Source organism: Acipenser ruthenus, chromosome 4 (assembly GCF_902713425.1).
Source record: "Acipenser ruthenus chromosome 4, fAciRut3.2 maternal haplotype, whole genome shotgun sequence".
Classification (NCBI taxonomy): domain Eukaryota; kingdom Metazoa; phylum Chordata; class Actinopteri; order Acipenseriformes; family Acipenseridae; genus Acipenser; species Acipenser ruthenus.
The window spans coordinates 24,845,075-24,872,039 of record NC_081192.1 but is presented as its reverse complement, the minus strand read 5'-3'; the positions used below and the strand labels follow the sequence as shown (position 1 = coordinate 24,872,039).

The window sequence follows — 26,965 nt, the reverse complement described above, 5'->3', positions numbered from 1 at the left end:
ACAGTGGGAAACTGATGGTACTGCATAGTTTTCTAATCAATAAATAGTTATAAATAGTTTCAACTTATTTATCACAGAATTAAGTTACTTGAACAGATCTTAAATAACAGGGTTATTTAAAAAAAAAAAAAAGGAATGTTTTATTATGATTAGGAGTGAAACTGCAAAAGGTACAACACTTATCGTATGAATAAACCTGATCAACCTGTACCCATTGGGATAAGACACACTCGCGGGGTAATCCTGGAATAACTGTGGATAGGTGGTTAATCCTGGGTGAGTGCTGTAAAATGGTCTTAAATCAAATCAGCCCTTTAAACACAACAATGTTACTGTTTCTCAATTGTATTCCTGTTTTTCTATTCAATTAAAGTCCATTTAAGATGCTGCCTCACCCCTCCAACCAGCTAATTGATCAGGGGGGCTGAAGATCAGCAGACAACCACCATTCTGGCAGTTAAACCAATCACCTGTTTTCACCCTCTGAACTGAAGAATGGATATTACCAAGCTACTGAGCTCTGGAGGAAAACATGGGAAGTTTTCACCTGGACTTGTTGTGTGCCTGAACAGTAGTTGTCGCAAAAGCATGAATCCAGGTACATTATTGTTAACACTTACATTCCATTGTTAACACTTCCCTCAAAGAATATAAAGATCAGACATTAGGGCTTAGTTTCTGGGTGATTACATTCAAGACACTGGTTGATTCCTGTTCATAAGAGAGAAAGAGTTCCGTGAAAGAAAGCAAAAAATGTAATTTCTGGCAAAAGCACACACACATTTTTTTTTAACCTTTAGGTGTGGTTCAGGGACAGGGGCTAGGGTTCCTCCCGTTATGTCCAGCCAAAATATCAGTTCATCTCCCTATTTAAACCCTGGATTGTACCATTATTCAATTAATCTCCCTATTTAAACCCTGGATTGTACCATTATTCAATGCATCTCCCTATTTAAACCCTGGATTGTGCCATTATTCAATTCATCTCCCTATTTAAACCCTGGATTGTACCATTATTCAATTCATCTCCCTATTTAAACCCTGGATTGTACCATTTTTCTTTGTCTTGCTTTTTCATTTTCTTCCATCCTGTCCTCCTCTGCACCACTTCTGCAAAGTCTCCCTTTGGGGGCAAACGAAGCCGCGCTCTCTTTGTTTTCCAGTTCTGTCTCACTCTAGGTTCCTCTTTGGGGAAGTATCGGCTGCTTCCCAGCCTAGGAGGCCGATCAATTCGGTCTCACCTCAGCGAGGGCGGCTCTCCGTGACCCAAGGGGAAACTCTGTACTCTGTATCTGCTTTCATCTGTGTCAGTCTCCCTGTCTAGAGACCCCCTCTTTGCATGTTTATTTCTTTCTCTTTTTTCAACGATCCTGCTCCCCCCGTGAGAGAAGTGAAGAATACTACCTAGTCTCGGAAGTCTGTCCATGCCGACCTCCCTCAGCATAGGCGACCCTTGTAAGCCGGGGAGACCTTTACACTTCTCTTCGGTTCATCTACTATCCTTCTTTTAATTTCCCCTTGGGGGAAGGAACGCTTGCTTCCCAGCCTAGGAGGCCGATCGGTTTGGTCTCACCTCCGCAACGGTTGAAACTTGGTTGTCTTCGAATTGAAAGGGAACTAATTTCTCAACATATCTATTACAAAGCAATGGAATCAGAAAACACAAGGTACAATGTTATACTTAAAGTCAAAACTACAGACAATGTTACAATATTTCCTATAAAGTCATGTGTACAAAATTACAATGTTTCTATCAAAAACAAATATTTGAATTTCATTAAATTGGTAATTGAAGTGTGCAATTCAGGATTTAACCATTGTATGCATCAATGATATTTACTTTTATTTTACAACGCAATAAATCAAAGGTGAACTTAAATCCAATGTTTCATTCAAGCCGTAAGGTTCCATAGTTTTTAAAGTAAAGATCCAACATGATTCTCTTCTCATCTGACCACAAAACCTTTTCCCACATCACAGCTGGGTCACTCTCATGCTTTCTGGCAAACTCCAGACGTGCTTTCAGATGGTACTTTTTGAGTAACAGCTTCTTTCTTGCCACCCTCCCATACAGGCCAGTGTTACGCAGAGCTCTTGATACGGTTGACTGGTGCACCATTACTCCACTCCCAGCCACTGAACTCTGTAGCTCCTTCAAAGTGATTGTTGGCCTCTCTGTGGCTTCTCTCACAAGTCTCCTTGTTTGAGTTTTGAGGGACAGCCTTTTCTTGGCAGTGCCTGGGTGGTGTGATTCAGCTTCCACTTCCTGATTATTGATCCAACTGTGCTCACTGGGATATCCAAACACTTGGATATTATTTTGTACCCTTTCCCTAATCTATGCATTTGTATTACTTTATCTCTAACTTCTGTAGAATGCTCTTTGCTCTTCATTTTCCTTCAGATTCACAGCCTGACCAATGATCCTTCAACAGTGGGGTTTTTATCCAGAAAATGTGACAGCAACTTTAATGGTTCACAGGTGGAGGCCAATGGTAAGGTAATGGCGTCCTCGTTAGGGCAATTTTTTTCATTGGTGTAAACTGGGAGCTTCCACAGCACAGGGATTGAATACTTATGCAAGCAAGATATTTCAGTTTTTTATTTTTCTTAAAAATATTTCCCAACATAAAACCAGTGTCAACTTACAATAATTGATTTTCAGTGTTTTAAAATAAAATATCAAACAGAACAAAATTTCAATGTACCATTTGTAATTCAGTAATATGAGAGAATTGGTTAGGGGTCTGAATACTTTTGCAAGGCACTGTATATATATATATCTGTGTTACTTAATTGTCGTAATGCTTCAGAAACATATTTTTCAGAATTCTATATATATATATAGTATTAATGAGATTAATATTATTACAGCATGATTACATTACATATATCATCAGGTTATAGCCAAAATAAGTTATGATGTTGAGCCCAAATTCTCCACTACAGACCACAATTATACATATAAGTCCCTCTATTGGTACACCTATTTGCTGATTGGTATACCTATTTGATGATATGTTTTTTGTCATGCACTGCTTTTACTAAAGAATTCCACTTGCTCTTATTGTGGAGCAGCTGCTGCCTCTTCGCATTGCCATACTGGAAAAGTTCAGTGTCATCTTGCTCATCAGCTTCTGACACTATTTCCATTTTTTGAATGATGAGTTTCAGAAGGTTGTGCTGCTTTTCCAAAACCTTTGAAATATCCTTCAACCTGCAAAAAAAACAACGATGTAAAGCAAATAGAAAAAAGGTGTCACCTCTACATACAGTACTGCAATTATGCTAAATCCATATGGTATAAATGCCACTAGAGGGTGATATCTGTTCCATGCTATAAACCCCAAACATTTGCCAGATTTCCATGCAGCTTAGAAAGTCGACTACAATCCTTATTTATGTGATGTAGCACGCACATACCACATGCTATAGGAAGTGGGCGTTGTATGACTTTTTGCTTGGAAACATGTCAGAAAGTTGTTCATTTATGCTTACAAGACTTAAGCAGTGAAAATCCCATTTGTGACGTAACCTTGCGCAACTTTCTACTATAACTGAAGGCCTATCCCTATAGCAATCCTATTGGCAAGCTTCTTTGACCAAATAGGGAAAATAAGCATACAGTACAAGGGGCTTAGTGTTTTGTTTTTTGTTTTTTACATGACACCATATATTCAACATTTTAGATTATTGCCATTTGACTCATAAAAAGTGCTTTATAGTTACGTTTTTATAAGCAAGGTTATAAAAAATACTGAAGCGACTACAAATAAAAAATAAAATAAAAATACCCTTTGCAATAAATACACAAATAATTAACAAAGCCCTTCTTTACACTTACTTTGTGTTATCTTTGTGATTGGTCATCAGATAGCTGATTGCTTTAGCTTAGACTTTTCTGTCCCTTAGCAATAAGATGCAATTCATTGTACACTAGTCTTAAGTGTAGCCTTGTTTTCAGCTTTTAAAGATTTGCAGAGTTCAAGTTACTTATAAAATGTTATAGCGAACTTGAAATCTGCAACTGTTTAAGAGCTGAAAACAAGTAAAAATGTCTAATTAATCGAATTATCAGTTCAATTAAGGGTTTAATTAAGTAACTGAGAACTCAGTTGAAAACCAGCAGACAGTGGGTCCCCAGGACCAGTATTGGGAAGCCCTGGCCTATTGTAGATACAGTATACTATCGATATTTAAAAAATGTACTGTACTAACCCTTGCAAAAAAAGTACCATGGGATTAACATGGTACTGCATAGTACATTGATGGTACAGCATAGTACTACCATGGTACAATAATTCGAATTAAACTATACATATGTCAGCATTTACTAAATCTGTAACATGATGAAGACACAGAAGTGTCAAAATACGTTGTTTGTTTTACGCTAAAAAATAGATGGATAGAAATAAATAATGATTAATTTTAATGGGATGCTGAATACTTCACCTTTATTGAACTGTTCATAATCTATAGGCGTGTGCTGCCATACCGGTTTGTGGTACTGGGGACAAGTGGATACTACAACCAGCTGTATCGGGGACAAGCACTCTTAATTGTTTATTCCTTTATGGTAAGCACCTCGTCATGATAAACTTTTGGTGCACAAATGACTTTTAGATTTTATATATACACACACACACACACACACATATATATATATATATATATATATATATAAATTGTATATAAATAGTTTCATCCCTACATATGTATATTAGGGATGAAACGATTTTTCGATAGTACGATATATCGTGATTATGAATATTCATGGTAATCCAACCGTGGACATTTTTTAATGATCCGATAATTGTAAAAAACGATAGTCACATCACTCACTCAACATGGCTGAAGCAGAACAGGCACTTTTCTCTTCAAATACGAGGGTAAAATCATTGGTGTGGCTGTACTTTGGCTACAAAGAAGATGTAGAGGGAAATACTATAGAAAATGGCCATCATCTGCCGAATGTGACAAATCCACAACAATGAAAAGCAGGAACAACAGGCGTTGGTGAATCTCAGTCACAAAGCTATCAACAAGCAAGGTAACTTTAATAACAACATATCAGTGCTCCAATTTTCTAATTTTTATTTATTTTTATTATTTTTTTTTTTTTTAAGAATTTCCCTTGAGATTTTTTTGGTACAATGCCCTTCCTATGCCTGTTATAACATCACCCTCACATATCACCACAATGTACCTGGAACAGATTCCCATTTTATTTCTTCCATTATACTTTTATTTGTCCCATTGTACAACAATACAGTTTTCCATTAATTTCTCAGCCTTCATTCCGCCACTAACACGTGTCCAATACTTTACTGCCTGCACAAGCAAGGGTCATTTATTTATTATTCCCCACATTTCACCTAAAATGGCGGCAGTAATTAACTTTGTGATGCAGCAAAAATCAAACTAAACAGTTAAAACAATGTGTAAATGTGCATTTAAACTAGTATACAATTGCCTGCTTATAAAATTCGGGAAGAGATCAGTAAAACAAACAAATTAAACACATTAATAAATCAAATGTACACGTTATACTGTTATGCCAACACAAACAGGCTACCTCAGGTAAAGTTGATAACAGTATTGAAATGTGTTTTCTTAAATTTTAAATGAAATAATTAAGACAAAATAAAAAGTTATATGCATAAAGAACGTCATATGCCCATACTCCTCTATAGTTCCATATTCACAGGTTGTATAAAATACGTTTTTTTTAATTTGTATTTTTTAGGCCTCGTAGAGAATCACAATGTCAAAGTTTGAACCGTTTAAAAAAATAATAAAATAAAAAGTAATTTGAGTGGATCTTTTCCCCTTTTTTAAATAAATTGGAATGTTACTCTTTTTAATTTTACTTTTGGGGTGGTGGTTTTATTTGCAGACTATTTCAAAAAGAATTGAGAACAGTTAGTTGCAATTTTTTACTATGTTGTGTGTCTTACAGAAAGCAAGTAGTTTAAATTCATTCAAAGAAACACAGATGCTTTATATTTTGTATTTTAGGGTTGTTTCTAAGTACACTTAAATAAATAACACGTGTAAATAAAGCATAAGGAGGAAAAATAAGCTTGCAGTCCCATTTGGACAGACTTAAATCAAGGTCTCAATTTTCCACCTGTGTGCTATTAATAATTTATCAACAAAATGGAGAGTGGGTGCAGGATGCGCTCTATAGCCTGGACGTCGCGAGTTCGAGTCCAGGCTATTCCACAGCCGACCGTGGATGGGAGCTTCCAGGGGGCGGCGCTCAATTGGCCGCGCGTCGCCCGGGGGGAGGGAGGGTTAGGTCGGCTAAGGGTGTCCTCGGCTCACCGCGCACCAGCGACCCCTGTAGTCTGGCCAGGCGCCTGCGGGCTTGCCTGTAAGCTGCCCAGAGCTGCGTTGTCCGACGCTATAGCTCTGAGGCGGCTGCATGGTGAGTTCGCAGTGTGTAAAGAAGCGGGCGGCTGACGGCACACGCTTCGGAGGACAGCGTGTGTTCATCTTCGCCCCTCCCGAGTCAGCGCAGGGGTGGTAGCGGTGAGCTGAGCATAATAAAATAATTGGGCATTTCAAATTGGGGAGACAATAATAAAAACTAATTGGCAACGACTAAATTATTTTAAAAAAAAAATAATAATAATAAAATGGAGAGTGGCAAATTGTATATACTGCTAATTAAAGTTGGTGATTACCTCAGTCTCATGATATGTGTTTTCATTCTTGCTAGAACCCTGCTGTTTTTTTTAGAACAGCACTGAAACACTAAGTTTAAAAAACCGAACTGTAGTGCTGAACCTCTTCTTTAATATTAGCATCACAAGGGTGTCCATGTATTATAACAAATAATAGATGGGCCTCTTCAGTGAGTTACAGGAAAACAATGAATTCCATCTCGGCTTTCTGTGACAGTTTATAAATTACTCGACTTTCGGTCTCATATTTTATGACGTCACAGAAACACTAGATAAAATAATTTTCCAGTGTTGTATTCCATATGGTTGTTATGGAAGGCTGTTATTGTATTTGTATGAACATCAACTTTAAAATATTGATTTAGATATATGTAACTAATAGATATTCCTCATCTGTGACAAGAGGTTAAAAAAAAATAAGAGGTGAAGGTTTGGGAGTCGCTCACGTAGAGAAATCTTTCTGCAAGTCTCCATCACATGAAACACACTGTTCAGTTTCAGCGTATATATATTTTCTTTTAGTCAAGCTCCAGTCTTTGAGGGTCACAGTATTTTGGTTTTTGTTGCGTCTAATACTTCAATTACTCCATTGATCAAAATATTCTATTAAAAATGTTTTACGTTTTTCCTAGTATTATGTAGTTAATAGTTTGAAACATAAACTGTAAGCAAGGTGCAGAGTCTATAAAAAGTAAAAATAAAAAAACTCGGAAAGAATTAGTAAATTTGTTTAAGTCATAAAATAATTAGATCAATTAAGTAATTGAGATCTCATGTGAAGTGAAAGCCAGAATACACCCCGCCGTAACCATGATAGAACACATTACCTTTTTTTATGGATATGGACTGATTTCAGTTTTCCAACCGTATAAAAATAAACAATACTTTGTGAATCTGGACTGTACTAGTGGTACAATATTCTCTATAAACAATTCTAGAAAAAGTCTAAGAAATTCTGAGGCATACTGCAAATATTTCTATACTTTTTATTTTTCAGGAAATGATACAGCTTTCATCTTGCATTAAAATAATAAAAAGCAAGTTGCAAAGATGTAGCCACAAGACCCCTACTAAGTTTGTGTCAGACTTGCTGACTGTTCCGGTTCCCAGAGAGATTTTGGCCCAGTGCTCTTTGATGGGAACAAGCAGTCATGCAGCTAAAGAAGGAAAATTAAAAAAAGAAAAGATAAACTTGACCAAGAGGTCGTTGATGCCATTGTTTGTGAGTTTTATCTTTTCAAAATACACATAGAATCGAATACTGCAAGCTATATGCAATCCTCAGCTGCCAACACTTTTTTAATTCTCTTAATGTTTTTTTTTTTTTTTTTTTTTTAATTCAACACCATTCAATAGACTTTTAGCAGACATTTTTTATAGTGAATAAAATGTGTATATTTTAACTACTGGAAAACAATTTCTTCTGATCCTTCTAAATGCATCTCAGTGTGAGGCCTGTAGACTGTGTGTATTTATCTGAGCCACGATCTGCTAAGGGCCAGTGCATTACCTGAAAAACCCGACTATACTGGGCTGTGCAGTTCTGGAGCTGGAATGCTCTTTCATTCCAAGTTTTATTTGTAGAACATTACTGTGGCACAAAACCAGTGTCAACCTGATCACTGCATACCTGTACTTCTGTGTCTGAACTTCAAATTCCAGAGGCGTTGATTGACAGTGGCCTGTGTTCAGCCGGGTTCTTGATTCAGGCTTGCCATTCCAGTTCCAGAAGGCAGGAAACTGTTAAGAAAAGTCGATTAGTGTGTGTGCATGTATGCAAACATGTATTTTCATTTTAAAACATAATAGGCCATATGCATAAAATGTACCGTGTCCTTTATCATGCCAGTAATATTGTTTAACATGGCAGTATTGGGTGATTCACGAAAGCCATTTACCATCAAAAAACATCACTCATCAGACATTAGAATAACATGCCCTTGAAGACCAATTTTGTCATTAACATACTATTCATATGATTCATAAAGCTCTATGGTGCAGTTCATTGACTTATACCGGCATCACGTGCCTCAGACCAGACAGAGAATGAGATGTGTCTTAATTTCCTAGCATAATTTCTGTGTTTAGGAACATGTATTTAAGCCAACAGTAATCTAATATATGAGGTCATTTAAGTAATTTGTTATGTGTAACGCATACATTCAATTGCATTTTTAACTCGTCTGAACAGGATAGGCCACTTACTGGTTGGAAAACATAAAAATCAGGTTTAAGAACATAAGAACATAAGAAAGTTTACAAACAAGAGGAGGCCATTCAGCCCATCTTGCTCGTTTGGTTGTTAATAGCTTATTGATCCCAGAATCTCATGAAGCAGCTTCTTGAAGGATCCCAGGGTGTCAGCTTCAACAACATTACTGGGGAGTTGGTTCCAGACCCTCACAATTCTCTGTGTAAAAACGTGCCTCCTATTTTCTTTCCTGAATGCTTGTTTCTTTTTTCAGGTCAAAAAAGTCCCCTGTGTCGACATTGTCTATACCTTTTAGGATTTTGAATGCTTGAATCAGATCACTGCATAGTCTTCTTTGTTCAAGACTGAATAGATTCAATTCTTTAGCCTGTCTGCATACGACATGCCTTTTAAACCCGGGATAATTCTGGTCGCTCTTCTTTGCACTCTTTCTAGAGCAGCAATATCCTTTTTGTAACAAGGTGACCAAAATTGAACACAATATTCTAGGTGATGTCTTACTAATGCATTGTAAAGTTTTAACATTACTTCCCTTGATTTAAATTCAACACTTCTCACAGTGTGTAGCCTATTCATTGCTCTAAGTGGAGAAAATGGCAGGCTCTGTGTGCTTGTATGGGCTGTATATCTAGAAGAGGGAGATTCTGATGTGTGTGAGTTTTTGCAGGTAAAAATAATATTTTCGTTCCTGTATTGATCCCTGTCTGTGCGCAGAAAGCCAGTAGTATTTAGCTTTACATATTTGTCACAGCATTACATCTACCAACAGAGGCAGCTCAAGTCATTTTAAAGTAAATTATATGTTATTACAATTCCCCAAACGCGTACAGTGTTTACTATTTATATTGCAAAATACATATTTGTGTCAAACGGGATTGTATTCGTGAAGGTCTATTTAGATCAAGAAGTTAAATTGCAAGAAATATGTAGCGTTTTGTAATATTGTGTGACAGACAGGATTTTTCAATCTATCTGTATTTATTTCTTTCAGTTTAAAAGAAGCTTTTTGTATGGTCAGGTGTACTGTATGAGAAACAGACTTTAGATGTATTGTATTTGAATGAATTGTGCAGAGTGGCAGGACAATTAGTCCTGTGTAGGGAAAATGTGTGTTAAAATGAGAGTTAAAATCTCCCTTCCAAACTAAATTGTTAATTATTTTATTGTTTAATTATCATCGGCACCTGGCTTATTGTAAATTAGTGCCAGGTGCAGGGTTTAAAAAGTGTGCAGCCAGTTTGTTCTGGGCTGCTGTGTGTGAAAAAACCTGCTTGATATTGCGCTCAAGCGTACAGCAAGGAAAAGGTACTGTGTATAGCCTTTTTGTGTGTTTTGTTTTGTTTTAACAGGTAAACAGCTTTGTTGTCCTGTGTGAGTTAGGTTCCTGTTTATGTTTAGTTAGTGCTCAAAAAGGAGCGAGGTGTTTATTTTGTTTTATTTTTGTGAATAAAAATGAGCAACCGGCTAAAACTGCAAGTTCCTGTGTTGGGTCAGTGGTTTTTAAAGGGGCTACGAACCCGAGAGTTGCAGCTCGGTTTACAGCAGGTATCAATCCCCTAAGACCCTCAAAAACATGTCGCGCAGATTTATTGACAGAGACTACTGGGACCAGCTGATCTCTCCCCTTCGCTTTGCTATCAGAGAGGTACATCAGGCTTCTACGGGGTTTTCACCATTCAAATTGTTGTATGGGTGAAGACTCCAGGGCGTACTCGAGCTAGTCAGAGAGATGTGGGAGAAACAGCAGGATAATTCAACCAATACTTTCCGGTATGTGTTGGATCTGCGCAAACGTCTTGAGTCTGTAGAAAAATGGGTGCATGACAATTTGCAGCAGGCTCAGCACAGACAGGAGACACAGTACAACAGAGGAGCTCGGTTACGCACATTTCAGCAGGGGGATAAAGTGCTTCTATTATTACCTACTTCAGAGTTGAAACTCCTGGCTAAGTGGCAAGGACCTTTTCACGTTAAACGCCAGATTGGGACGATGGACTATGAGATCTGCCAGCTGGAGCGACGGAGAGAAAAGCACATTTATCATGTAAACCTCTGGAAGCCCTGGTTGCAACAGAAGGCATTGTTAGTGGTGCAAGCAGATGATGTCACAGACCTGGGACCTGATCTTTCTGTGTTGGCGAGGAAAGGGTCGGTACAGATTGCAGATAATCTGGCACCAACACAGAAGTGTCAGGCTCAGGTGCTGGTAGCGGAGTTTCCTGATGCGTTTTCTCCCATCCCTCGGCAGACTCGAGTAGCCCACCATCACATTGAAGTTGAGTCGGGGGTGCCAGTTCACCAGAGGTCATACCGCATACCTGAACGCAAACGGCAAGTAATAAAGGCGGAAATTGATGAGATGCTCTGACTGGGGGTAACAGAGGAGTCCCAAAGTGACTGGAACAGTCTGATTGTTTTAGTGGATAAGCCAGACGCTTATCCCATGCCCCGAGTAGATGAGTTGCTGGAGCGTCTAGGCACGGCTCATTTTATGACGACAATGGATTTAACGAAGGGATACTGGCAGATACCCCTGACCCGGGAATCTAGAGAGAGGACAGCATTTTCGACTCCCTTCGGGTTGTACCAATTTAGGACCATGCCCTTTGGGTTGCATGGAGCACCAGCCACTTTCCAGTGGATTATGGATCACATTTTGTGGCCCCATCAGCAGTACGCCGCTGCTTACATAGATGACATGGTTATCGACAGTGAAGATTGGCTGTCATCTGTGTAAGGTAGCGGCGGTACTGCAATCCTTGCAGGAAGCTGGGCTCACTGCTAACCCAAAGAAATGTGCCATTGGGAAGAGTGAGTCGGAGTATTTGGGGTATCGACCACTGGATTGCTAAGGTGAAAGCTTTGGCTGACTGGCTGGTTCCTACGACCAAAACCCAGGGGCGCTCTTTCTTGGGACTAGCGGGCTATTATAGGAAGTTCATCCCGAGCTTCATCACGCTCGCTGCTCCTTTGACAGACCTCACCCAGAAGGCTGCCCCAAATACGTTTCAGTATTGGACGGAGCCGCATCAGAGGGCCTTTCTCACTCAGAATCGAAGGCTGTGTAGCAAGCCAGAGCTATGCAGTCCTGATTTCAGTAGGAGGTTCACCCTGCAGACAGATGCATCAGAGACAGGTCTCGGGGCAGTGTTGTCTCAGGAGGTGCGGGAAAGCGAGCACCCGGTCCTGTATATCAGCAGGAAGCTCCTTCCCCGCGAGAAAAACTATAGTACCATTGAGAAGGGGTGTCTTGCAGTAAAGTGGGCAGTCGAGTCGCTCCAGTACTACCTCCTGGGGTGACACTTCACCCTGGCTACAGATCATGCCCCCTTATTATTATTATTATTATTATTATTATTATTATTATTATTATTATTATTATTATTTATTTCTTAGCAGACGCCCTTATCCAGGGCGACTTACAATTGTTACAAGATATCACATTATGTTTTACATACAATTACCCATTTATACAGTTGGGTTTTTACTGGAGCAATCTAGGTAAAGTACCTTGCTCAAGGGTACAGCAGCAGTGTCCCCCACTGGGGATTGAACCCACAACCCTCCGGTCAAGAGTCCAGAGCCCTAACCACTACTCCACACTGCTGCCCTTAGCATGGCTTCACTGGATGAAGGATAACAAAGCCAGAATCACACGTTGGTACTTGGCCCTGCAGCCCTATGCCTTCAGGGTAGTCCACCGAGCAGGGAAACTGCATCAAAATGCAGATTTTTTTTCTCTCAGGAAGGCATGGGGGTGTAGGATTTTCGATTGGATCGGTGGTGCCATTCTGAGGTGGAGGATATGTAACAGGGGAGATCTGTGCTGACTGTCTGGCGCAAGCATGGTTCTGCAGGAAGCGGGCAGCAGTCTCGTAAGATCCACCTGTCAGTCACGGCGATGACACAGAGAGGCGGTGTTGGCTTTCCTTCTCTCTGAGTGGCTGAGAGGCGGGCCTTGGGGGATTGCTCGGCCCATAAGTACTGTGCTTGGTTATGCATTCAGGAATACCCAGAGGCGCTGGCTGAGAAGGCCAGTGTAAATATAGACCAGGCAGGAACGCCAGTGGTTAAGCGAGAGAACAAAAAAGGCAAGCACAGCTTAGGAAGACAGCCAGCTTAGAGAAAGAAAATATTAAATAAAATAAATTGTTACATATCCGAGGGAACGTGTGTGATTAGAAGGGGAACCTTGGCCACCCCAGTGTATAGTGCATAGCAGAGTGTAGGACGGAGACCCGAGCTGACCAGCTTAGCGGCAATGGGGGCACTGCGTAAGCAGTGTAATTTTATTACTGTGTTTTATTTTCCCTTTTCATTTCGCCTTTAGTTTTCATTATTATTTTGAGCACCTGCGAGTGCGCCAGCATCAACCTGACTGTTTACCTGTGATGTCTACCTGTGTCTAACCCTGTGGTCCTGACTACCGCTGCCGGGATTCAGGCCATGGACAACAGCGCCCTCTGCAGGCCAAACTAAATCAGTGCGCCGGAGTGGTGTTTCAACTACAGTTCTGTCTCCTGTGTGAATTGCCCACCACCCTTCCACACTGCCCAATTGAGACCTACAGTCACAGACAAAAGTATTAGCACCCTACACCAAATATAAGGTAATTCAAGGAAATATGTTAAATCAAAGCATTTAGTAAACATTAGGCAGTAACCAATATGGCAAGGACCAAAATACACAATTTCTTATGGTGTAATAAACAATATTTATAAAAAAAAAAAACAATAGTACTAGATGTTATTCATGACAACAGTACTGGCATCTTTACATTAAGTCTAAACATTTAAAAAAATTGATTGAAAACCATTACACAGTAACTAAGCTGCATTATAAAGCCAACAGCCAGAAAAATAGGTAATTATTTCCAATATCTGTTGAAGAAGAAGCATTTTGGCAACATAGCAGATGATGGTCAAGACAAAAAAGTTGGATTCACATTTGAGAAAAGCAGTCGTAGTAAATTACAACAAAGGAAATGGCTACAGAACAAAGAAATATGGACTACCAAAATCCACAATCAGAGCAATAGTCGAGTACCACCACAGAACAAATTCAACTGAAAAGCTTGAAATAAGTGGATGTCCAAAGAAAATTACGGGTACACAGGTAGGGGAATTGTCTGAGCAGCTAAAAACAATCCACGATGAACAGCCAAGGGCTTAATGAAAGATTTAGAAGCATCAAGAATAACAGTGCACGAAAGAACTGTACAAAGCTCCTGAACACAGAAGAGTTGTATGCACATAGACCTCGCTGCAAACCACCTGTAAAGAAGATTCATAAAACAATCGGTCTACAATTTGCCAAGTAATATGAACAGGAACAAAATTATCTCGTCCAATGAGACTAAAATATAACTTTTTCCCCAAAAAAGGACCACAGTATGTTTGGAGAAAAAAAGGGAAAGCCTTCAAAACCTTGTACCTACAGTTAAACATGGAGGTGGTTCAATCACGATATGGGGACTGGATTGGAGACTCATGTGATTGAAGATCAAATTAATGCAGCCATGTATCAAAACATTCTACTTATTACAATGATACCATATGCTCGTAGGCTGATTTGCAGACAATTTATCTTCCAACATGACCCAAGGCATACGGCTAAGTCAACTATGGAATTCTTGAAGAAAACGAAAATAAAAATCTGGAATTGCCTTCACAATCACCAGATCTCAATCCATAATAAATGCTTTGGACAGTAGTCAAGCATTATTTATCCAGTCTGTCTGAGCTGAAGGAAATATGCAAGTCAGAATGGACCCAGATTTCACCAACAAGGTGTAACATACTGGTTAAGAATGATCATTAACATCTGAAAGCTGTAATAAAAGCTAAAGGAGGACACACGAAATACTAAAGTAGGAGTGCCAATATTTTTATCATGAACAAATTATTTAAATGAAATAAGTTTGTTTATGAATTATGGTATAGTAAGCATGGAGTGCCAATACTTTTGTCTGCGACTGTATGTAGTTAATAGAAGTGCAAAATGGGTAAGATTTGGGAATTATTTTGTTTGCTACAATTCCTTTAAATATGCTCTAAAAGTTATCAGCTCAGTAATTATTCTCTTATGGACTGAAGTATTATGTTGTACATACCTTTGACCCACAGGCTCTGTTAGGATAGACTGTAACTTTGACCTGATCCACTCGTTTCATAAACCAGTATGGCAGCTTTTCCTCCAAGTTAGTATGGAGATCAATCTGTAGACGAAAACTTTTAGAATTATTTTATTTAATGACGTTTATAAACTAAAGTTTGGGAGAAGGGACGGCCCCTACACATTTCGTCATCTCAATGTAACCTATCAAAAACATATAAATACCCATGTAACACCTTTATTCGCATCCCTCCATCCCCCCCATCTCCGCCCAGCAGCTTCTCTAGGTACAATCTATTATGGGGGTATCCTGCCTCGTCCAGACAGCCAGGTGATGGACCCTCAAACCAAGCAGGTTTGATGCCAAATTGTTTCTTCCATACATTACATAATCATCAATAACATATTTCCTTAAACTCAAATTTCTGTGTTGTGGGGTTTGTCCAGAACTACTGAATCATAATAAATCAACTTTTTAAAGTACCAGTAACTGGGTTGAGTACAGCATTGCAACATAATCTATACTGCATAGGTGTTAGTGCACATGTTTGAGTCTAGTGGCACTCAACTCTCTCCACCCTACTCCAGGCCAGGTCTTTGATCCAACCAGGTCCTAAATTAATTAATTCAGCCTGCTAAGGGTCAATTCACCCAATGACATGATTGAATATATACTAAAACTAAAAAAAAAAACTGGATAAACAGAATTAACTAATCCATTCCAAAGATTATGAACTGTTTCTTATACTAGACCTTTTAAATTTGACCATATGCTGCCATTTGGGTTTGTAATGATAATGAAGAATGAAAATGCTGTGATTTATATTGCCTGGATGCTTTACATAGTCTATTATCTTATCACTATCCTTGCACTACCAATACGTCATTGTAGATAACTTGTTGTAATCTTAACTTATGGCATTCTAGTTCATATTGTATTTTAGTAGTATTATTTGCACACTGTAAACCTATACTGTATTTAAATTAATCTTGCATTGTAACCCTGTACAGTACTGCCCTGTAACATATGTAGGTCACCTTGGATAAAGGTGCCTGCCAAATAAATAAATAAATAAATAAATAAATAATATTATACTGCTGGGAGCTTAAGGGGACCCCAAGACCTCTGCCTTTTTTTCTGTCTCCCCATTTTTGTTTGCCCACCAGCCGCCACTGATTTACATTACCTAAACAAGTATGTCTGTAACATACATTCAAAATGAACTATAAGATGATGAAAAAGTTTATGACCATGACATATACAGTATCAACAGCATTACATATTATAGAATAAGAATTAGCAATTAAATGTTTAATCACAATATGATAAGCAATTCTCTTGATTATTCAAAAAAATGTAAGTGTGGCTAGACATGAAGATGGACAGACACCCCCATATATCCTCAGAATCAGAAATTCTCAATTACTTAATCTAATAATGTTAATACCAAGTTTCATGATAACTGGAGAACTGGTTTTCTGGATATATGCCATGTATGTTGATTGAACATTATTTATACTCTGTGAAAACCCAAATCAAAATGAATCCTTCAGTGAAGTTGGATTTCTGTCTCTTCCAGGTAAACGACTTACCTGCATAGCAATCCTTTTCAAGCAAGCATTCCTCTGGACCTCAGCAATATCTCCAACAGCTAAACCAATCTAAACATTGAAATACAACATTTTAGTTGTAAATGTGTGTACATTGGTCAGCATGCTTGATACAGTATTTTAGACTGAGAACTGTTTGAATAAAGTAAAAAATACCTACCAGCAAGTTAATGAGGAGGATTGGCATCAGTAGTAAAAACAGGCAGAGAATTAAAAAGGTGAGAAATGGAAACGGTAATCTATTTTCTATGAGTGGAGTAAGAAAATTGTCCTGGTAACTAATGTCTCCCAGCATCATCGCAAAAGTCTGCATTATGGAAAGTGCAGGAGTTGCAAATGTTTGCTGCAAAACAAAATGATGCCTTTGTTGAATGTTTCAGCACAAATGAATACATGCATCGTAACGCATTTCCTGTTACACTAATACACACTAATGCTTTTTACTAAATGATATACATAAATACACAGTTCATAGTTTGTCTAACCTGTTCAAGCATTAGAGCATAAAACGCCAGGGCGAATGCCAAGTTCAGGAAAAAGAACAACAGGATAATACAAAAAAGAGTTCGGAGGATCTCACCAAACATCACTACGTAAATCCCAAAACGTTCAAACCTGTGGACAGGGACAGAAAAATGGTCACGATCATAAAGAATAATTCATGTATTGATAGTTCACTCACCAGGGTAAGCCTCCTTAAGGTTTAGAGATCTTAACTTTACTAACCTGTGTAACAGTGAGTCTTTTTCAGTTCAGTAATAGATTGAAGTACCATATTTGAGCAGGGAATGAACTAGCTACCTGTCCCTTAATTTGTCATAGTATAGAAGCAGCAGAGAATACAACCCAGGCTAGTACATTTGCATCTATATATTTATTTATTTATTTATTTATTGCCTATTGCTGCTTGTAGTCTCTTTTAAATCCCCAAGTAAATTGTTTAAATCTTCAGGTATTTTAAATATGTGCCCTATAACTGATCATTCAGAAATGCAAAGGTTCATCTACCTAGTTGCATAATTATTATTATTATTATTTATTTCTTAGCAGACGCCTTTATCCATTTGTTACAAGATATCACATTATACAGACATTACATTATTTTTACATACAATTACCCATTTATACAGTTGGGTTTTTACTGGAGCAATCTAGGTAAAGTACCTTGCTCAAGGGTACAGCAGCAGTGTCCCCCACCTGAGATTTAACCCACGACCCTCCGGTCAAGAGTCCAGAGCCCTAACCACAACTCTACACTGCTGCATTCTGACATCTCCATTAAGAAATGTAATATTAAAAACATATATATTGACAACATTTATAAATTAATGTATGAAGTAAAACTGAACATAATGGCACGTACATACAGTAACATACACGCCCTTGTTTGTAAATTAATATTATATAGGGTCTAAAAAATAATTACACATGCTAACCCAGTTATATAGTTCAAGGACTTAAAAAATAAAATATACCTTTGCATATAAAAGAGAAAGTTGACCCAGGAATGAAACACAGTGATGGCCCCACATTGCCAGGGCCAGTGTTCCTGAGAGTTATACAAGAGGGGGATAACAAAGAGAAGAGATTCGACTGCTACACACCAGTCTAAATAATTGGAGTAGTCAAGTAAGTATCTCAAACGCTGTGAAGAAAAACAGTAAAAATGTCAGCAAAAAACAAACATTCTTGTGCGTACACAGTAATAATACTTATTTAAAGTTGAAGTGTCTGCCATGCTTCTTGCATCTGTGTATGCATCTGTGTGTTTCTTAGCTCCTTATAGCACTTTCCTTATCCATCCACTAGGTTGTGCTTGAGGACTTTTAAAGGAACAGTGAAACCGGAAACTGGTGGTGTATTGGCAGGTTACTGTCTTCAGGGGTCATGGTAGTTAAACACGACACAATTGAGGAAAACTTGACCCCCTACGTTTTTATTAATGTTACTAATGTAGTTCTTACTGCAAAATTGGTACCAGTGGTCAATTACTGGAGTTCACCATCTTCAGCACCAAGATAAGTGAACATGTAAAGTTGATGAGCAATCTCTTAAACCTAATTCAGACGGGCAAGACAAGTAATACTTTTTTTAATATATATAAAATACAGTATTTTGAAAATGTTCTCTACTAAACATTTTGACATTAACCAAAATGTACTTTAAATATATATATATATATATATATATATATATATATATATATATATATATATATATATACAGTATATATTTTTTAGCTCTTTTCTACCATAAGGATCAGAATTGCTGAAGCTACCCACAGTAGCAGCCTAAAAAATTAAAAGGATACTTTTTCTTCCTAAAAGAAAAACTATATGTAAACCCAAATTGCTGTAAAGTTACTACCAAAATAGCATGGCAGAAAGGTGAGACTTATTTTTATTGTTACATATAAACCAAGCCATTGTGTGTGGCTGCTCAAGGCAGGTGCCTGCTTCCTTAGCAGTGATATGTGTGCTCTAGGGACACAAAGTAACAGTGGTTCCAAATATGGAATGTAGACACAATTATGCAATCCACTTATGTCGAACTTAGAAGTGAGTGAAGCAGGTTATGTGTGGTAATGTCAAGAGTGGTGTAAAAACACATTTCTCACAAACAGCAAAGCATTCAGTGTGACCACATGCACTTCTTGTTTTAGGCCCACCATTTCCGAATGTGAATCATGTGCACCCCTATAAGCAGCCATGCAAACTGATTTTGCCAGAAAAAAAGTCAAGTTTATAGTTTTATTGTACATAACCTGCTGGTATATCTGGACCATCTCTTTACCAACTGCATATAGATTCATGACAAGAACCAGAATCATGCAGGCTGTATAAAAAGAGTTATGCTGTAAGACAGAACATTTCAGTTAGGATAGTCAGTCATGTGTTTTGTCTTAATATACTGTAAACCCCTTTTATTTTTCTATGTCCATTGTATTGCTACCTTAAATTGCTGTTTATTGCACAATATACTGTATACCATGCAATACAATGGTTGTACTGTTTGTCCTTCATCACTAAAATATATGCTGTTTCAATTTTAAAATCTTAAAAATAAAGAGGATGCAGATTAAAAGGAATTCACAGCAATTAAAGTACACAATAAAAAGAAAATATTGTTGAACCTTTTCTTTGATCATTTTTTTTTTTTTTCACGTATGAGAAATCAACCAATCACCATTCAGGATTTATCAAAATTCTAATACATCTTATCCTTCCTGCATTGAGCACACTTGTGCAAACTGCACGAGATGACTCTTATAACAATTAGATGATCTCTTATAACAATTAGAGACACCCTACACACAAAATATTATACATATTTTGTAGCTGATGTGAAATCTCTTAAACCTAATTTATATGGGCATGATTGGTTTCTCAAGACAAGTAATACATTTAAAAAACACATAAATATTGTTTCCATGAATTTCTTCATAGAGACCAATGTGGGGCCTAATATCAACCTAAGATCAGCCTAAGAGCATTGCATAGCAGGAATTGTGTACTCTAATAAACATTTTCACTGCATATATTTTATATAATTAACCAAAAATGTAATTTATTTTTATACCTCTATTCGTAGACTACCATAAGGGTCAGAATTGCTGAAGCTGCCCACGCTTTCAAAAACAGTTAATGATACACATACTTATATGTGTATGCAGTCAACATGTTTAGTAAATAACGCAAGTATAGTGCAAAGAGCTCACATTGCCTGGCTATGAGAATCTAATGGGGCATGGGTCAGTGGATCGTTAGTTTTAAAAAGTACTGATACATTTATTTTTAGGGGAAGTAGCAGACACAGTCAGATACGTCAACTTCTGTATTGTAGCTTGGTTTTGAACAGTGTTTTTGTTTTACATTTTTGTACAACTGTTTCTATAACTGCCGGTGCATATTAACCATTGTTGCTCTTCATCACAGTACGACTGAATAAAGAAACGCACCCCCTGAGCAACACCATTGGTGTAGCTTAGTGGTGGTGCATGGTATTGCAGCCTTCCTGTAACTGCAATACTGCACTGTGCCGTAAATAAATCAGCGTTTACAATCGTCATTGCTCAGTCTCTCTCTGACTCTCAGTGGACTCCCACAAACCCTTCACAGGAAAGTTACAAAAAAATTTAAAAAATGTACAGTAATTTGGAGCTGCTTACTCTTTAAGGATTACACAATGGTGTAACTCAATACAAATAAATGTTGCTTCAGCCACGTCTTTAGTTATTATCATTTGGCATTATACTTGACTTGCAGTGCCATTGTGAACCCAAACTAGGTACAAATAAAAAAAAGTATCTGTGGTGGATCTGAATAATCTTGACATTTTTGCATTCCTAAAAACATAAAACTGTTCTCAGAAGATATATTATTATTATTATTTATTTCTTAGCAGATGCCCTTATCCAGGGCGACTTACAATTGTTACAAGATATCACATTATTTTTACATACAATTACCCATTTATACAGTTTTTTACTGGAGCAATCTAGGTAAAGTACCTTGCTCAAGGGTACAGCAGCAGTGTCCCCCACCTGGGATTGAACCCATGACCCTCCGGTCAAGAGTCCAGAGCCCTAACCACTACTCCACACTGCTGCCCTATAGTTAATATATATAGTTAATCGCATACACACCTTATCCAGGGCCTGAGTACTCATGGTCACCTCTCTAACTTCTGTTCCATTCTCTGCCATTCTATTCACAGATATTTCTGGTCTCAGATTCACAATGAGGATTGTTAGAGGCACCAGTCCAAGACTGTAGATAGCCAGGTTGAGAACATGGGCCTTTAGTCCATAGGCAAGCCTACACAATACAAATAATGCATTTCAGTTTATAATATAAGAAAGTCTTGTTTGTCCATAAAAGGCATAGGTTGTCTGTTTAAAAAAAAAAAAAAAAAATGCTGTAGTAGTACTGCAGTAGGAGATACCTGAACTTAACTTTTTCCATAACACAATTACAGCAAGAACCCAATTTGAGTATTTTAGGGAAGCCATCTTTACACATTGAAATTAACTGATCAATTAATTTTTTGTATGCGTAACATCAGTGACATGCATCTGAACACAAGGGGCAGAAGCTGTTTAGGGCTGGTTTACAAATTAACGGCCAGTGGAGAAATAACATTTCAAAGATTGCACTATAAGTGATGTTGAGTTTTTATATATGTAAACATATGTAGTGTATTCTATATTCCCAGTATATAATATCTTTACAACTTACCATTTCATTTCTAAATATTTCTTGCTGACAGGGTGGGTCAAAAGCTCAACACGATTAAACTTTACCATGGCCTGAAAGAACACAGATTATCATTTATACATATTTATTGTAGGTTGTTGATATGCTATAGGTTGTTTTAATATTGCATCTTCAGGTTTTATATATATGTATTGTGATGAGGTGTGTGGCACTGTGGTTGAGGGCCAGTATTTTGGGCCACGGATTTTGCGCAGTCTGTACCCGTTTTAAGGAAATGTAGTCCTGTCGGTCTGGCGCAGCAGGACTTCAATTCCCAGGAGGCCATGGGATCGATGGGCAGCCATTTTAGATGGCATAATTATAAAATAGGCGATTGGGTAATTGATCCAACGGCTGCCTTCAATTAAACAATTGGGAGCCTTTTAAAAAGGGCAGGGTCAACCTGTTGATTGAGGAGAGCTGTGAGCTGTGAGCTGTGAGCTGTGAGTTGTGAGTTGTGAGTTGTGAGTTGTGAGCTGTGAGTTGTGAGCTGTGAGCTGTGAGTTGTGAGCTGTGAGCTGAGGAAACAAGAGTCTTTGTGCAACACAGAACTTAAGAGTTCTGGTGTTTTGGAGCCAGTAAGCAGCCTAGCTGCCCTGACTGTTAGTTAGCGATACTTGCTTGTGTACGATGTTAACTTCATAATATTGTAGCGTTGTCGGGTTTTTCTAAGACAGAAATGAGACTGCAACCATGAGTAGATGAAGGCTCAAACCGTGAAATAAAATCATATAGTAGGGGAAGGGAACTGGGAGTCAAAAATGAAAAAAAAATGATTTACATGTTGTGTTTGTTTTTCAGTGGCCTTAATCTTCTCTCTATCTTTCTCTTTGTCTCTCCTAAACACAACCTTCTCTCCCCCGTTCCTCCCGGTCTTTCCGTTATATGCCCTCGCTTCCCCTGCCCCTTACACAGACTCCCATCCCAACATCTTTTGCGCCAAACCAGCACCCCAATTCCCCTACACACACACCCACACACAACAGGCAACCCCTGCATGCATACACACACAATCCAACCTCCTACACGCACACACACACACACACCATCTACTCTATCTTGATTCTTCCCCTCCCCCCAGGATTGCTACAATACCATAACACAGGACAGGCCCTGTTCATAAAATTTTAAGGACTGCTTGAAGGAATGTTTTTCAAACTTGCATTTTATGACACCTTTTTCCCACTGTTTTAAGGTTAGGACTTTATTTATTTTTTTCAAAACACTCTATGTTACTGCTACTACTTACATTCAGTGAAGCAAGAGGCTGATACTTGAACACCGTATCTTCTTTTGACAGCTTTGTATACGTCAGTGGACACTGAAGATATCGGAAATTGTACTCAATCTAAAGAAATAAAATTACATATCTGTAATTGGAAATCAAAAGAGGAATATAAAGATAAAGAAAGAAAAAAAATCAGGATTGAATATTGCTTAGAAATACATTTTTGACACTCACACTGTAGTCTTGACTATTGACATCATCTTCTGATTCTTTCAAAGATCTGTCCAAAAGCAACTGTAAGAAATATAAAAGCATACTGTATCAGTATAAGTCAGACCCCAATATTTGATCACATATTGGCAAAAAAGCACAACCTAATAAACATTACTGGTAATTAAATTAAGTTTTCAGATCATTAGAAGTTTAGAACTATACATCATAGCACTGCATTATCTAATATACTGTTTTTAAATACTTAAAAACAAAAAAAAACAAAAAAAACATTAAACACTTTTTAAAGTGTTGGGAAAATTTATGATACAGTATGATACTGTAGCTGTTATATCATTTTCTGTCAGGAAAAATGTATTTTTTATCAGTTGTGTGTTAGAATAATGCAACAAAAATGAAACAATCTAAAGCCTTTAATTGTTGGCTAAAAACATAAGGGTGCACCGATTCATTGATTTGTATGGTGAGCCACTGTTGTTTTCTTGACAGTACAAGTTTTGATACAGTGACCCCTGGTGCACAGCGACACGCAGCTCATCAGCACATATTACAATTTTCTTCTTTTCAATTAAAGACTGCATACAGAGCGTTAACTGCTTTCAGTTTTAAATGTAAACAGTTTAAACAGTGAAATATACACTCAAGTCACAAGTTAATGATATTAAAAGCAATAACTAAAATGTGTTTTTTTACTGCTGCTTGTACATTGGTATTTTATTAGGCTGCATTTTATTGACACTATAATAACACAGTATAATCGTATCCATGAAAACTAAAACGACATATGAATTCATTTAAAATACTATTTCAAAATAACCTTGCTTTGGGGAACCCAGCAACCATTATATAGAAAAGCTGTAAATCACCTTGAAATACTAATAATCTTGACCATTATCAGTTTTATTTTTTATAGTTTCAACTGTACTCCAATGCAATTATAATTAGGCTTACCTTGAAACTTTCTGGAAGGAATTCAATCATTTCCAATACAGGGGCTATTTTTGTAGATCCAGATTTATACGTTGTAATAGCTTCATGGCACCTGAAGTACAAACACTTACATAAGCACTTATCTAGGCCAAGTCTAAACTGCTATATGGTTTCCTTACCCAACAAACAGCTGTTCCAGACCTACCTGGTTCATGAAAGGTGGTGACAACAGTACTCTATCGAACCGAAAAACCTGACATAACCGTACATTTCTGTTGTGTTACAATAAAAATTACATAATGATTACTTTAGAAAACATTATGTCCCATTTCAAATTTAAAAAGATAGCTTAACGAGATTATTGTTCAATGTATTCTCTGTACAGCTTTTTACTATTATTTTATTATTATTTAACCTGCATTTCTATCTATTACAGTATTTCTTCAGATATGCTTGATGTTTTCAGTTTTTTAAGTTACCTTTCACTCTCAATGACGACACATGCCACTTCATTTCTCCCCTGGTGTATAGCTTCATGAAAGAAAGTGGCCTCACTTTTGTTGAGTGAAATCTCCGCTCCTTTACTCAACAGAAGGCTTACAGAACTGACATGCCCTTCCCTTGCAGCTAGATGAAGGGCTGTGTTCTTTATCAAGAAAACAAAATGATCAATTTCCAGAAGTCAATACAACTACATTTTAATTCAGGTAATTGATAGTGGGTAAAAATGAGGGAAAAAGCCTCTATGTGACATGCAGCACTGTGAAAAACTCTGTCTTGTTGATACTGTAGTAGGCAAAAAACAAAGCAAAACTATGGACTGTTCCATGTGACAATTAGTTCTGTTTTACTACAATTATGTAACACATTTTTTTTTTTACCTGAAATAAGGACATTGTTTTGAGTCTGAAAATGTACATTGAATTGGCTTAGATCTCAGGGTTTCTACCTAATAGATTTTATATGCTGAGACGATGAAAACATACAGTGCATGGATTGATTATTTCAATTTAACAGGTAGGAATGCGCACATACCCCATCCTCATCAGCCTTATCTATAAGCTTTATGTTTTTTTCCAAAAGTATCTTCATTGTTTGAGTATAGCCTTCCACTGCAGCATAATGTAAGCATGTCCGGCCTTTATAATCACTAAAAAAAAGAACACAACTTTCTTTACTTTGAGACAGAGATCTGTGATTATTTACTGGTAATTGATGTATTCTACAAATCGAATCAACACTTACATTTTGGATGTAAAACCATATATGTACAATCTTATCAGAGATGGTGTTAAGCTGTGAATGTGGTTCTAAGAGAGGTACTTTTTGTCTACTGTATACTGAATATAGTCGATATCTACCGGATATATTTTAATTTTAAGAAATATTTTAAATTGCTAATTCATTTATATAGAGTACTGTACATATAATAATAATAATCTTACCAAAGGAATAAAGCACCCTTCCTTAGCAACAGTTCAACAACCTTAATGTGTCCATTCTGAGATGCTAGATGGAGTGGGGTCATTCCATTCTCGTCTCCTTCATTAAGTAGTTTGCTGTCTCTCATGGTCTCCAGCAACTGGTGACAAGTGTTGAAACGTCCATACCTTTATTAGACAAAGACAAACCTCAATTAGGTATCAATTGGGTATTTTGAATTAGTCAATTGTAAAGGCCTTTATTTTAGAACAGCTGTGACTGCCTTTATTTCTTATTTATCAAAAACAAATGTGGTGGTAATATATGTAGCCTCCACCCTGTTATGAATAGCATCAGAACTTGACAAAGTCAGACACATGGAAAATATACTTCATTTTAAGGACCATCACAGAAGCTGCTAGACCCCCTTAGGTAGCTCAGAGGTTAGGACTAGAACATTTAAGTTACACATTTTGAAATCATGTATATTTTAGGTGTCCCAGAAGCCGAAGCACAGACATCAAACCTATTTACTTGTATAAGCAGCCACCAAATCTATCAATGAACCGTACAGTGAACTAGCCTTCCTCTAATCACTGTATTTTACCTACATAATTTTGAAATTCACAGACCTACAGTATTATTGCGTGTGTTGTGCTGTATGCGATTAAGTTGTTTGGGACAAGTATTGTATGTTGTTTACAGCGTTGGAAGGGGATAAAAAAAAAAAAAAGCTTCTCTCTTCTAGTACTGGATTCATATACAGTAAGCTGTGTTCACTTAAAATAATGACAACAGAGTGGTTCTACAAAACAGAGATAATAAACAATGAAACACATTGATAATAATAATAATAATAATAATAATAATAATAATAATAATAATAATAATAATAATAATAAAGACAGAAAAGAACAATACTTGCCCAGCTGCGAAATGCAGTGGAGATTTCTTATCCTTTGATTTTAAATGGAGTGATACCTTCAACCCCAGCATGTTAGTTACTGATTCTTGGATTCCTAGTCTGCATGCATAATGAAGTGGAATACACCCCTCATTGTCTTCATCATTCAGAAGCTCCTTCACATCCTTGAGTTGAAGCAAAGCAAAGTCAATACAAACAGGGTGAAGATACAAATTCTTTAGTGAAACTCAAAAAGAAACCTTTTAGTTAAACTCTACACTGCTGCACATTCATTATATGGGCATTTTCCCATATTATTCCAAGTCTCTTCTCCTTTGATAAATAATGTAGTAATGAAGTAACTGCTTA

The 26,965-nt window shown here is 37.4% G+C and overlaps 1 protein-coding gene across 1 annotated transcript in view; it reads right to left on the bottom strand.

Moving 5' to 3' along the window:
* Positions 1-2,626: 2,626 nt before the first annotated feature.
* Positions 2,627-26,965, bottom strand: part of LOC117400733 (transient receptor potential cation channel subfamily A member 1-like) — a 58,647-nt gene continuing 34,308 nt past the window's right edge. Inside the window, exons 12-28 of the mRNA XM_034001031.3 lie at positions 26,618-26,781; positions 25,716-25,880; positions 25,306-25,420; positions 24,750-24,916; positions 24,292-24,382; positions 23,344-23,403; positions 23,131-23,229; positions 21,864-21,934; positions 21,272-21,443; positions 19,391-19,480; positions 18,102-18,271; positions 17,112-17,241; positions 16,787-16,969; positions 16,609-16,677; positions 15,014-15,118; positions 8,320-8,429; positions 2,627-3,217 (exon numbers count right to left, since the gene is read on the bottom strand). Coding sequence (XP_033856922.3) covers positions 3,007-3,217; positions 8,320-8,429; positions 15,014-15,118; positions 16,609-16,677; positions 16,787-16,969; positions 17,112-17,241; positions 18,102-18,271; positions 19,391-19,480; positions 21,272-21,443; positions 21,864-21,934; positions 23,131-23,229; positions 23,344-23,403; positions 24,292-24,382; positions 24,750-24,916; positions 25,306-25,420; positions 25,716-25,880; positions 26,618-26,781 — 2,172 coding nt within the window. The 3' untranslated portion in view covers positions 2,627-3,006. The remainder of the gene's footprint in view (positions 3,218-8,319; positions 8,430-15,013; positions 15,119-16,608; positions 16,678-16,786; positions 16,970-17,111; positions 17,242-18,101; positions 18,272-19,390; positions 19,481-21,271; positions 21,444-21,863; positions 21,935-23,130; positions 23,230-23,343; positions 23,404-24,291; positions 24,383-24,749; positions 24,917-25,305; positions 25,421-25,715; positions 25,881-26,617; positions 26,782-26,965) is intronic.